Source organism: Bidens hawaiensis, unplaced genomic scaffold, assembly GCF_021521415.1.
Source record: "Bidens hawaiensis isolate Kalapana, Puna unplaced genomic scaffold, B.hawaiensis_p1.1 tig00022519_1, whole genome shotgun sequence".
Taxonomy (NCBI): Eukaryota; Viridiplantae; Streptophyta; class Magnoliopsida; order Asterales; family Asteraceae; genus Bidens; species Bidens hawaiensis.
In genome coordinates, this window is record NW_027493510.1 from 92,946 (window position 1) to 107,025 (window position 14,080).

The following is a 14,080-nucleotide window of genomic DNA, read 5'->3' on the forward strand; positions in this document are numbered from 1 at the left end:
TTTTCTCCGAAGGATATTTAAGAAGGCCAAACTAAAATGGCATCCAACAACTACTAGAGGCATTCATCTTTGCATGGTTTTCCCGGAATGCTAGGAAGCATTGATTGTATGTATTACGCTTGGAAAAACTGTCCAGTTGCATGGAAAGGTCAATATACGCATGGGACATCCAACTATTATGCTAGAGACAGTTGCATCGCATGATCTCTGGATTTGGCATGCATACTTTGGAGTAGTGGGTTCAAACAACGATATCAATGTTCTTAATCAATCGCCATATTCAACCAAGTGTTAGAGGGCAATGCACCTGAATGTAACTTTACAGTGAATGGGACACAATACAAGAAAGGGTACTATCTTGCAGATGGTATATATTCGCAATGGGCTACACTAGTGAAAAGCTTTTCATACCCACAAACCGACAAAAAAAGTTTTTTAAAGAACGACAAGAGTCTGCAAGAAAGGATGTTGAGAGAGCCTTCATGTTCTTCAAGCTCGATGGGGAATCATCCGAGGTCCAGCAAGAACTTGGAGCTTAAACATAATAAGCGATATAATGTATGCATGCATTATACTCCATAATATGATTGTGGAGGATGAAGGTTATGCCATATCTAATTGGTCACGCGATGAACACGAGGAAGAGCCACCAAGTTATGAGCCCCATTAGCGTTTCAACAACATAAGGATAGATTCACAAGTTTACATAGCCAAGAAGATCATCAAGCACTTCGAAATGATTTAGTAGAACATCTCTGGTCCAATGTGAACTAATTATATTTTTGTTTTCTTTTATTAATTTTTGTTCAATTATCCGATGTTTTAACATTTAAATGTTTAAAAATTTAGTTGGTTATCATAATTATATTTAATTACTTTAATTATTTTCAATAACGTGAAAAATAGAAGAAACATTTTAATTATTAAAAGAATTTGAGTAATAAAATTAATTATAAAAGTGATGATTATGTGGAATTGTAAGTATTGATATGGATGTATGTAGGATTGGAAATAAAATATGTGTTTTTGATGTATTTATGAAAAGCTGATGTGGCAGATGACTAGACACCTTTTTTAACGTATATAGCCTTTTGCATTGGTGATGGTTTTGGTTGTCATATATGATTATGAAAAGTATATAAGTTCTTTAATATTACAAAGAAACTTAGGGTAACCTTTTATTTATTTTCTTTTAAAACAACAATTTTTTCACTAAAAATCTCTATTACCTTGCATATGCAACTTGCAAGGATTTAAATCCATTATTTCTTTTTAAAAGGGTAAATACCAAACCACCTAACCCGTATATTTAAAAGTAATATATATTTAAGTGATATGTTTAGCCTTACAGAATTTTCGTACGTGCTAAACTTATTTAAATACTGAGCAATCACATGTAGGGGTGCAAATAAAGCTCGTTTAGTTATCGGGTAGAACTCGAGCCTTGCATGGGAAAATTATTTAGCCTGTCAAGCTTAACGGACCTTGTGTATCTTTTAGTTTGACCTCTTTTGCACTTCTATGTATTGATTTTACATTGCACAACCAAGCTCGAGCCGATTTAGCTCGTTTAAGGTACTACATGAGCTCAAGTCAAGCTTAGGCTCGCTTAAGGTTTTTCTTAAAGTATAAAAAAATAACTAAACACGTATATAAACTAACTTTTTTTTTTAAATAGCTTACAATCAAAGCTCAAGCTCAAGTTCTAAACTTCTAGTAAATCAAAACGAGCCAGGCTTGGCCTCAGCGCGTTACACCCTTAAACCTATAGAATGCATAGACACAAGTTATTATTATGCATACCCATATACCCTACTTGTTCTCAAACTCTTCACTTTAAAGTGTTTATTTGTTCTTTCAAGTCACCAACATCGCCTAACATATATCTGCAACCAAATTACTTGATGATTTGTTTTGTTTATTAGTTATATAATACCTAATAATATTCTGAAACAGCTAATGACAATGGTGTTGGAAGCTGTTGTGAAATCAACAATGGAGTTGTAGATGTATGACTTAAACAGCATCCAGATCAGCATCCATTTGTTACAAAAGCTCAAATTTTAAGGTTAAAGCCTTTTTGTCCTTGAATATTGCAACAAACATAAAAAAAAAGAAAAAAGAAAAAGAAACTGAATGGGGGATGATCTAAACATATTACTCGGAGAGATCTTATTCCTACGGGTGCAAACGAGCCGAGTCCGTCGAGCTCAGCTCGTTTCGATCTCTATTTCTAATGCTTGGCTCGTGAATAGTTTTTCAAACTTGGCACGGGTCAACTTTTATATATTCATAATTTTTTCTATTATAATTTTATATGTAACATAATATATAATATTATTTAGTTGTTTTTTCATAACATTATATATATTATTTAAAAATTGTTACATGACGGGCTCGTTTAAGCTCTCGAGCTCGATAAGTGAAGCTCGTGATTCGGCTCGTTTATTAAATGAACATAGTTTTAGGCTCGGGCTCGTTTAGCTTGGCTCGATCGAGCTTTTTCATGAGCTGATATCGAGTAGCTCGAGTCGTTTGCACCTCTAATTGTTCACCAACATTCATATAACTAACTAAACGTGAAAGCTTTAATTTTGGGAGGTTTCGCATAGGAATGAAAATGGGACTAGTAACTAAGTAGTGCAATGATCTAAATATTTTATAGCATGTTTGAGATATCATTATGGGAAAACTTGAAACAATTCGTTTTCAATTGCTTAATACCCAAGTGCTCGGAGATGTTCGCGCATCTTATAATTATGAACTAAATTTCTAAACCATGTAATTAGATTCTGATTCGGTTTTAGCCCTCCAAACTCATTATCTCCATCATTGTTTTGCGGTCCTGGGTTACCATTTAATGGAACATATTATCATGCTTTACCATTTAATGCTAATTATAATTACATACATTGGTAAGATATGACAAGAAGCCTTGTTTGTTAGAGCCATTACAATTTACACACATTTATCTCCTTTGAAAGTTGAAGCACTTCATAGTAAACGCAAATGTCACTGCAAACAAAAGACAAAAGCCCACCACCGCAGTGGCGGCAACACCCAAGAATTGCTGGCGGTACCCTAACTCGTTTTCAAGAAACTGTCTTAATGGAACCGAATGCAAACCGTCAGCAAGCTTTAAGGGCTCATCAACATCTCCATATTGTGATGTCAGCAGCCCATACAAACTCCATGATACTGGATTTACCCAATAATACCATCTCCACCATATAGGAAGCCTCTGTTCATCAACATTTTGTTAAACTTACAGATCGAATATCAAATATACCATCTATGCCATCAACAGAACTAAATACATCATATACGCCCTCACAAAGCAGTTAAAATATCAAATATACCAAATTCATTAAAAACAATTTATTAAACAACAATTTTCACCCTTAATTTTCTAAAACTTTATAATTTCATGTATGCTCATCTTTAACTTTAACGCCATTTAAACAAATTTACAGATCGAATATCAAATATACCATCAACAGAACTAAAAATATCATGCACACCCTTGCAAGGCAATTAAAATATCAAATATACCAAACCCAGTAAAAAGTAAAAACAATTTATTAAATGACAAATTTCACCCTTAATTTTCTAAGACTTTAAAATTTCATATATGCTCATCTTTAACTTCATTTTTTTTTATTTACTCATTTTTAGCTTCTTCTTTTTTTAATCTTTTTTTTACCATGGAGACGGATGCAATTTTCAAGTTTGTAAGGGCATATATGAAATTAATCCAAAAGAAAGATACCCATTATAAAAGTTTACTTACCATTCGAGTGATCATAAATCCACTAAAAAGGTTCCACAACATGTAAAAAGGAGCAGCGACAATCGCGGCAATGTTATGGTTGGGTGTAACAGCAATTGTCATCATTCCAAAGAAGGTGAAGTACAGCAATGTGAAGAACATAAAATATATGTACCAAAATAACTTCAAAAAGCTCCATTCAAATGAAGCCAAAAAGTAGAAAATAAGGCTGTATACGAGTGATTGCACGTACACATAAGGAAACTCTATTGCAACCTGAATTTAACATATAAAACACATTATATGTTGATTAAAAAATATATGTTTGAACAGTATAAACAAATAAGAACAATGTACCTGTGCAAATGCAAATGGTAAAGCGGAATACATTCCTGCTACTCTTTCTCGGTATGAAACAGACCGTTCGACATAAATGACTGGTTGGACTGAAGCCACGTTTGTAATTCCTATAAATAAAACTGCTGCATACATTGATCCCATTGCATTAAAAATATCTTGCTGTGTTTCCCTGACAAAAATATGAATTATTTGATTAATAGTCAAAATAACTACCTTTTGCATGATTTCTATTTTATGCAGTGAGTTTATTTGGGCAAAATACAAAATGAAAAGAAATTTAAGCTTTCAAAATTATGATTTGAGGTAATGGCCTAAATCAGCTGGTTTCATAAGCACACGAGTGCCACATCAGTGCCTCGTCAGCAAAGTCAACATGGTCAAAACTTCCAAGTCAACATTTATTACAAGTAACTAGAAAAAATGCCAAAGATGGATGCCTTTTTATGCAACTATTCCTAAATCAAAATATTCAGATTACATTAAAATAACTCACCTTTTAGTGCCGAATTTCCAACACATTGTGCCGAACATCAATGATATGATGATTGTGTAGAAAAACCGTACGGCTGTATATTGTGGGTTCCGCCAGTAGGACAGATTTTGCTTCCAAAGGCATGCATAGAACTGACCAAAAAATGTCTGAGAATATTTGGTTGGAAAACTCAAGAATTTTGAATTCCTATCTGGTTTGCTCAAGTTCTCAACTAGTTCTAGGTTTTGCCTAAAAAATTTAAAAAGCATATCGAGATTAGGAACTGACTTGTTAAAATAAAGCCATCATAAACAAAATGTATCAAATTATATATTAGCTTACAAATATAGATCTGATTCACGGTAGATTTCAGCAAAATCTACGCCAAGACGGTTTTCTTCTGTCGCTGAAGTAACCTCAAGAATCCAGGTAGCTGGGTTGTATCCAGGTCGGATCTTAGGAACTCCTTTTACCGCCTAAAAGAACTCAATATTTAAGCAAATTTAAAAGAGATAAAATTATAAAAATTTGAAAATCAATAATATGTTTGTTACAAAGAAACGCAAACCTGAAAAAACTGTATAAGTTTGTGGGACCCAATGCCTACTGGACCAGCATAAATGAGCCTCCCGCCATGTTTCATCAGTAAAAGCTGTAAGATGAATCTGTTAGTGTTGGGTTAACGGGCCAAAACAGGTTCTGGTCAAAATCATAACTTTTTGGTACGGATCAGAATGGGTTGACCCAAAACACTTTTTTGTTCAAAAAATATACTTTTTACATAATAAAATTAAGGCTTTATGCATTAAAACAACACTCCAGGCGACTTTCAACCCGTTTCTGTTTTGGGCTAAAATTTTTTGATTCTGCGCATGTTAAAAATGAAGAACAGCAAAAGTCTACTCATAAATTTTTAAATAGGTTGAAATTGCTATACCTCATCAAACGATTCAAAAATATCAATACTGGGCTGATGGATGGTGCAAACAATGGTCCGACCAGTGTTGACAATATTTCTAACCGTTCTCATAACAATGGCAGCAGCCCGTGCATCGAGACCCGAAGTCGGTTCGTCCATAAATACTATAGAAGGGTTTGCAACTAACTCAACTGCAATTGTTAATCTTTTTCGTTGTTCGGTTGATAATCCATCAATTCCAGGTAGACCAACTAGAGCTCCCTTGAGTGGACTTAGTTCCACAAGTTCCATAACCTCTGCTACAAAGTCCTGAAATTCAAATTGTTAAAAAAAAAAGAAAGATTTGAATACGGTTTTAGTCCTTATGGTTCGGCCAATAACCCTTTGCCTATTAGCATAAAATTGACTTTTTTAGTCCAAAAGTTTCACTTTCGTTTCAATTAAAGTCCAGTCCACTAACACCATCCAAATATCTTGTAAAATTTTTATTAAAAGACCAAAATATCCTTGGATTATTTGTGTTAGTCAAAATAATAAATCTTTGGGACCCACTCTAAAACAAAGTATACTAATAATATCGGTACCATCTATGGTATTAATATATTATAGTTTTAAGTGGGTCCCAACAATCATTTTACTAACACAAAAGAATGTAAGGGTATTTTGGTCCTTTAATAAAAGCGATAACAGAAAATTTGGATGGAGTTAGTGGGCTGGACTTTAACTGATACGAAAATGAAACTACTGGACTGAGAAAGTCAAATTTAAACTAATGGACTAAAAGGGGATATTCAGGTCAAACTACAGAGACTAAAACCATATTTAACTCTAAAAATAGATGTGTTTTGCAACTGATTAGCTGATTATTATCTAATAAAATGAGTTCTTACCCTTTTCGTCCTCACATCAATATCAGAAGGTAATCGAAGCCAAGCTGAAAACATCAGTGCTTCATAAACAGTCAAACACGGGGAATGAACATCGTTTTGTTCACAGTAACCAGAAACTCTTGCAAATGTTTCTTGGCTTTTAAGGTAACCCGAAACATAAATTTGGCCTGAGATATGACCACCGGTTTTTCTTCCAGATAAGACATCCATAAGAGTAGTTTTACCAGCCCCACTGACACCGACCAATGCAGTTAGTAGGCCTGGCCTAAAAGCTCCAGTTATGTTGACTAATAGTTGTAATTTGTTGACTGATAGACCTTGCTGCTTTAATTCCTAGAGTAAAGATTTAATGAGAATGATGGATAAGTAAAAAAGATAATACTTTTGCAAAATTATAACATACGCGTGGGACATCAACGTAATAACTAATGTTGCGGAAAGACATGGTGAGAGGCTGAAATGGAAGAACCATTCCTTTTTGACTTTTGACTTCAGTACCTACAGTTAAGTTTGACTAGTCAACCTTGATTAAGAAAGAATGTATAATTATGTACACAACTGCATAAATTCTTATTACATACCAGCATATGAATGTGAACGCTGTAAGTAATCTTTTAACTGATTAATAGAAGACATAATCCCGTTTTTCGTCTTCAGTGACTTGGCGGTCTCCCGAGGGATAAGCGCTTGATGGTTTCCAAGAGCTATATGCATAAAAAACAAAAAAAGAAACATAAATATGATCTTTTGCAAAATCATGTTAAAACTTAATTTGTTTCATTATGTTGTTTCCAACAAAAAGCTATGCAAGAAAACCCTATAATGGCAAAAGGACCTAAATTTAGATCTTTTGTCACATCTAGAGGTTATAAATGACAAAATTACCCCTAACTCTACTCAAAGAATCAACTCTAGATTGATGAATGAAAATATGAAACATGTTCATGGCACTTCTGTCATTTTAAAAGTGTAGATTTGACAACAGCTTTAAATTAGGGGTAATTTGTCATTTTATAATATTCCAACATGTTATAGAAATAATGTGAAGAGAATAAAAACTTACGATTAAGATATGTAAGGAATAATGTGAAGAGAATGTTGAATAAAATTGTGTAACCAAGTAAAGCACCAACTCCAATCCAATACCAGTAATCTTCAGGAAACAAGCTTCTCGCTTTCAGTAGCATAGTTCCCAATGGGAGTTTAGTGTTGTTTCCAGCTGCCTGCACACCATGCAAATATGAGTATATGTTATTGTTAACAGGTCAAAGGGTAAAACGGTAATTTTCAGCCAAGAGATAATTCTTACCTTATGCCAAGTATCCCCTAAAAATTCATTGACTGAAACAGCATTTTGAGCATACATCAAAGGTGAAAACCAGTAGCCCCATATCCACCAAGCCGGGATGCTATCTACATAAAATTATTAAAATTAATTTACTTTCAATATGCATACTTTATTGACCTAATTGCAAACAAAAGTAACCAACTTTCAAAAATTCTTATTAAAAGATATGGGTAGGGGTGTAAACGAGTTGAGCCGAGCCAAGCTCGAGCTCCGCTTGTTTTAACTTATGAAGCTAGAGCTCGGCTCTAGAGTAATTTGTGCAAGCTCAAGCTCGGCTCGTTTATTATTTATCAATTAGTTTATGTACATTTTTAGTTAGTTTTTTAATACATTTATAATTTAATAGTTTATATATATGAAATAATATGTATTATTTGGTTATTTTATTGTAATTGAAGCTCAGGTTTGGACTCATTTATTAATTAAACAGGCTTATTTTGGCTCAAGGCCGTTTAAGCTCGGCTCGATTCGAGCTTTTAGTGAGGTGATCTCGAGCAACTCACGAGTTGCTTGGCTCATTTACACCCCTAGTAATGGGTAACGAGTAACAACTGCCGTGTTGGTAGCTTATAATGATGTTGACTTTTTCCCAGTATGTAAAAACTGGTCATCTTGGGTGAGTTGGCTGAAAACATACTTTTTTTAAACTTCGATGGCTTCTTTGGCTTAAAAATATGGTTACCAAATACAAACAATAGAAATCAGCCCAGAGTTGGTTACTTTTTTTTTAAAATGTGTCCTATTTAAAATATTGAGATGGATACACATTAAAAATATACCTCTAGACAGTATAAATCCACCAAGTGCCATAACAACCAGCATGGCAAAAGATCCAAAAGTATTAGCAACTATCATATTTCTGCCTAAAGATCCCATCACACGAAAAAGACCGATTGACATTTGGTTCAACAAGAAGTACAACAAGAACTGCTTCAAGCATCTGCAGATTTCACAAAATAAAAGGAAATACTAATTGAATAACATAATAAAAGTAAATAAACTGAAGAAAGTGTACCTTGAAATTTGGGGATCAAAACCAACAAGATAATATGTGACAGCCACCCAAACACCTGATTCTATAATTGATGAAGGAATACTTAAAAGCCAAGAAGGAAGAGTGTAAACCCAACAAGGGTAGAAATGCAAATATCTATGCTTGTATATAACAGGAAGTTTGGCTATTAACATCGGAACCTCCATAAAACCGTTGAATAATATCATAACTATTGCAAAATAAAGAGCACCAAGATAAACTCCACCATCATCAAGTGAATTGCGATGCAAAGTTGTACGAAAAAATACACTAGTCATAACTAAAACCACCAACATAAGCTGCAAAAAAAATATATAAAAAGTAAATAAACTGCAAGTCAAAATTTTTAAGACAAATAAATAGAAAAGAACTTTTGTAAGATACTATGCCTCAATTTATAACTCAAGCAACCAACTGCTACAACAAAAGGCACTTTATGTCTTTTTATATGTTGTCTTTATCTGTATATTTCGTTTTTAGTAATAAAAATAAGTAATTGTTGTTTTAATGAAAGTAAAAGTTTACTTGTAAAATAAAAATTCCAAAGAAAAAAAATGACCTGCTGCTGATAGAGTTAAGAATTGGTGCATAGTATCTTGTTAATTTGGCTTGTAAACTAACAGAATGTTGAGTGAACTGTTTGTGAACCGTTATGATGGAAGTTCGTCTATGTTCATTAATTTAATAAACGAACGAACATGAACATCCTTTTTTGTTCATTTAGTTAAAATAACAAACATGAACACATGTACTGTTCGTTCAATCATGTACATCAACGTTTGTTCATTTATGTTCATTCACTTATGTTCATTTATGTTTGCTCGTTTACATATTCTGTTAATTTTTTTTAAGCCCAACAGAGAGTTATGTACATGTTTACTTTTAATGGGTCACTCAGTTATGTTCTTTCATCTTTAACGGTTATATCTGTTCATTTACGTTAATGAATCGTTTGTTTATACTATTAATGAACGAACACAAACACATTTTTTTTTCTTAATGAACAAACACGAAGTAGAAAAATTTGTTCTTTAATAGCTCGCGTTCGATCACTTGTTTGGTTAAAGTTAAACAAACGAACATGAGCATACCCCGTTCGTGTTCGTCTTGTTTACATGCCTATTGTTTAATGATTTAAATAATGCCTGGTAAAAACAATAACATTACCTGAAAGTATTTGAAGACATAAACGATTGACTCGCGTTTCAGAAGTAACATCTGCCACTGAAAACTAATCTTGAGTAGCTTCATTCTTTTTACACCATAAGTGTGGTAAGAAAGGGCTGCTGGATGATTTTGGTGTTTGTCAAAAGGAATTGCCAGCTCACATGATAAAGAACTACCAAGGAAATTTGATTGAAATGCTTCCACAAACTTTTCAACCGGAATATATTCATAATGCTCATCAAGTGACCAATATTGTTCTTGATCTTTTACTGATGTAACCTATGTGCAAAATGAAAAATCAAAGTTTAAAAGAAGATAAGGTGATGTGTAGAAATCAAACAATTTGAAAGTTGCCCAAAGGGTAATTTAAAGCATAAGGCCATCTAAATAACTTTGTTCATAACCAGGTTATAAACTCAAAGAGTATAACTTTTATAATCATATCTAACACACTAATTATTTATAGACGATTATAAATTTTTGGACAAAGTGTATGTTTGGCATGTAGCATTTCGACAATACGCACTCACTGAAAAGAAACAAAGACAGATACTATTTCAAAAAATATAGCTTGGAGCTTTCTAAAGCAAAAATTACCTAAATACCCGCTTACAATAATCTCATATCTAATAAGTATTATTCATGTGCCCTTTATGTCAATTAACACTTATACAGGTAACCCCAACCTGACCCGACGCGGCCCATTTTTGTCACCCAAGTGATGATACTTACTTCTTGTAAAAAATCAGCCACATTTTTCCTCTTTGGGCAATGAAAACCCATAGAAGCAAAGAAAGCCACAGCTGCACTGCGGGGCCCTTGGTAAACAATTTGACCTTCACATAATAATATCAAATCATCAAACAACTCAAACGTTTGAGGATCTGGTTGCAACAAAGAGATGACAGTTGTCCCATCAAGAGCACGAGTTGAGTGTTTAAGGTAGTTAATGATTTGATAAGTAGTTGAGCTATCAAGGCCAGTTGATATCTCGTCCATGAAAAGAACCCGTGAGGGTCCCACTAGCAGTTCTCCTGAGGTTAACCGTTTCATTTGACCACCAGAAATCCCTTTACGCATTTCATCTCCTACTAGTGTATCCGCGCATATATCCAATCCTAAAATCTTTGTACACATGTCAGAATCATACAACACTTGAAAATAATTGTTAATATTCGATGGTCAAGATTTGATCTTTGATGATTGTGTACCTTCATAAGGTAATTCACTACAAGGCTCGTCTTGTTTTCTCCAAGTGCCACTGTCTAAACCGAAAATACATAAAACGTTATTTTATTGAAAATTGGAATATTTTAACAAAAAAAGAAGGTAAAAGTATGCACCTTTATAAATATATCAAGATCTTCATCTGGTCTAATTCCAGCATTTTCCTCTCTTCTTAAAAGTTCCATAATCATATCTGTTATCAACTTCCATAGAATCACATGATTATATAAAATAACAAAAATGTTGAAATAAATCATAATCAACTATCAATTTGAATTTACCTTTTTTATAACCAAAACCTTGACAGCATTCTGCAAACTGAAGTGTCTCCCTAACTGTCATTTCAGCCATATGACAATCTTGCTGGCTGACATATGCACACGTTCTTTGAGGTACGAATTCGTTTAACTCGCATCCGTTATACGTGATTTTTCCAGATAACTTCACAAAATAAAATATGTTATACTCAAAATCCGAATTAAACGTTAACTTCTTGAGTATAATCATAAAAGGTAAGTCTTGATAAATTTTAATAAATCCTGGAAACCTTTAATTCATGTCCAAGACGTCCAGCTAAAGCCAAAAGTAGTGTCGTTTTACCGGAGCTTGGGGGACCCAAAAGGAGAGTTAACCTGAAAGATTTGCATTAAATTGAACATTAAGTAGTTATTTGAAGGGCTAGTTGTATATAATATAAAGAGGCAATTTAAATTTCTATTTTGGATGATGGATTATTTTTCTAACTCGTAAATGATTAAAAAAATTTAATAAATTCATATTAGATGCAAATTTGTTAAAAGACCATTTTCAGCAAAAACTGCTTAACCAAAATAGGAAGAAAACAATTTACTAAAAGTTGGTTAGTATAAACTAAATAATAAGAATAACTGATAGTTACTTACTTAAAAAATAAAAAATAAAAAAACATTATGTTAATTACTTTAGCTAAAAACTTTTTTTGAGTTTAAACCTTGTTATCACTGAGGAAATAATATTTTACCCGTTATAACAGTTTACTGTGTGAATATTCAACAAAAGTTATGATATAAATGTTTACCTGGAAGGTCTAATAATTCCACTAACATCATTTAAGATGCTCAATTTTGTTCTTCTGCCAGGAAAAATCCTTAATTTCCTCAAGAAAGCCTAATGTAACATGTCAATGAATAAATGAAAAAATAAAGTTATAAAATACACACTATTTTGTTCCTCCAAAAACTTACCTCGCTGATGTTATAAACCGAATTCGGTAAGGTAGGCAATGCTCTGCTCCCCACATGTACAAATGCATCTATTCGCAGGTTTTCAAATCGAACCTCAGCTTTTGGAAATTTCAGATCAACACTAGCAAGAACATAATCAAATAATCAAACATAAGCCGAAACTTACCACACACTTGGGGTGTGCACGGTTCTGTTTGAGTCAGTTTTGGGCTAAAACCAAACCAAAAAGCGAAACTTCAGTTTTTGAATTTTTTAAAACCTTCAGTTTCAGTTTCTTCGGTTTTTTGGTTTTTGGATATTTTGGTTTTGCCATATGAGCTTGAAAATTTTGGGCCAAGAAAAAAAGTTTGGCCAATAATAATAAATTTGGGCCCAAATCAATTTTGTTAATTGATAACTAATTGATCATTATACATATGGGCAAAAATGTTTGAGTTATATTTTTATTAAATTCTTATAAATTACTCAAAATATTAACACAGAAAATGAAAATCTATAAACTTGGTTCGTTTTTTCTGGTTTTTATTTCATGCAAAAACAAAACCAAACCGTAAGTTCGATTTTACAAAAAAAAATTATAACCAAACCGTCAGTTTCCATTTCACTTCGGTTTTTTCGATTTTTCGGGTCGTTTTTTCAGTTTCATACAGTAACCGAACTGAATATCATGTAACCGTGAGCATACCCAAACCAAAAACCAACGAAACCGAATTAACAAAATTCGGTTATCTTTTTTTTTTTCCTCTTGGTTAACCGACATTAAACAAACCAAACCGAACCAATTATATTTTCATATATTTCCAGATTTCATACCTCCATTTCATAAATTTCCTATTTTATACCTTCATCTCATGTATTTCTAAGCAAAACTTTTAGCCCAAGTTTGGTGTTGCTTGTTAACCGACATCAACCGAACAGAACCGAAACTGACAAACTAACTGAATAAACCGAACCCATGGTTAATAAACTATATCAACCAATGACTTCTGTTTCGGTTGAGTCCAATAACTGAACCAAACCAAACCGATCACTACAACTAAGAAGAACAAAACTAATGCTTACTTATCAAACCGCTGCCGAATCCTATCGAAAAACACCCCGGGGTTGGAATTCACCTTCCTCACCAACCTCTCCACCACTCTCTTCTTCTCCTCCTCACTAATCTCACCAACATCAACCTCTCCAAAACTATTCCTAACCACAGAGGTGCTCGCCCGAACGAACGTAGGCGACCGCTGCAGTTCCTCCAACCGCAGCGCCTCCTCGTCGTTATCGCGCGTCTGGACGAACAGGTTCCCGAGAGAATCGCACATTGTTGTAATGAAATGATGGCTGAATACATTGTGAGGGATTTAAGGTGGTGAGTTTGAATGTGTTGTCCAAATTCTCAACAACTTTTGAAAGTGGGAAAGAGTGGTGGTTGAAGCAAGAAGGTTCTGTGTGTGGATTGAATATGAATATGAATATGAATTTGTGAAATTAGGGTTTTTAGGTTTGATTTGGTGGGAATTGGGAGAGAATGAAAAAACAGTTGGGAATATTAGTTTGTTTCCCTCTTTATTTTTGTGTTCAAAGGTTTTTATAGTTTCTATATCAAGGTAGTTAAAACGCATTTCGTACCTCGGTTGATAAAAACTTGAATGAGCTAGTTAAAAAAAACTTGATTTAAAAC

The 14,080-nt window shown here is 33.5% G+C and overlaps 1 protein-coding gene across 1 annotated transcript; it reads right to left on the reverse strand.

Moving 5' to 3' along the window:
• Positions 1-2,966: 2,966 nt before the first annotated feature.
• Positions 2,967-13,721, reverse strand: LOC143565751 (ABC transporter G family member 32-like). Its single transcript, XM_077052624.1, has 23 exons — positions 13,471-13,721; positions 12,409-12,529; positions 12,243-12,331; positions 11,733-11,817; positions 11,467-11,626; positions 11,302-11,378; positions 11,170-11,223; positions 10,691-11,083; positions 9,959-10,237; positions 8,774-9,090; positions 8,538-8,698; positions 7,720-7,823; positions 7,474-7,633; positions 6,992-7,114; positions 6,814-6,908; positions 6,411-6,743; positions 5,539-5,829; positions 5,170-5,253; positions 4,944-5,077; positions 4,623-4,850; positions 4,127-4,298; positions 3,791-4,045; positions 2,967-3,241 (listed from the first exon to the last, which is right to left on the reverse strand). Exons 1-23 carry the CDS (start codon positions 13,719-13,721, stop codon positions 2,969-2,971), a joined length of 4,239 nt encoding a protein of 1,412 aa, XP_076908739.1. The 3' UTR covers positions 2,967-2,968.
• Between the last annotated feature and the right edge of the window lie 359 nt (positions 13,722-14,080).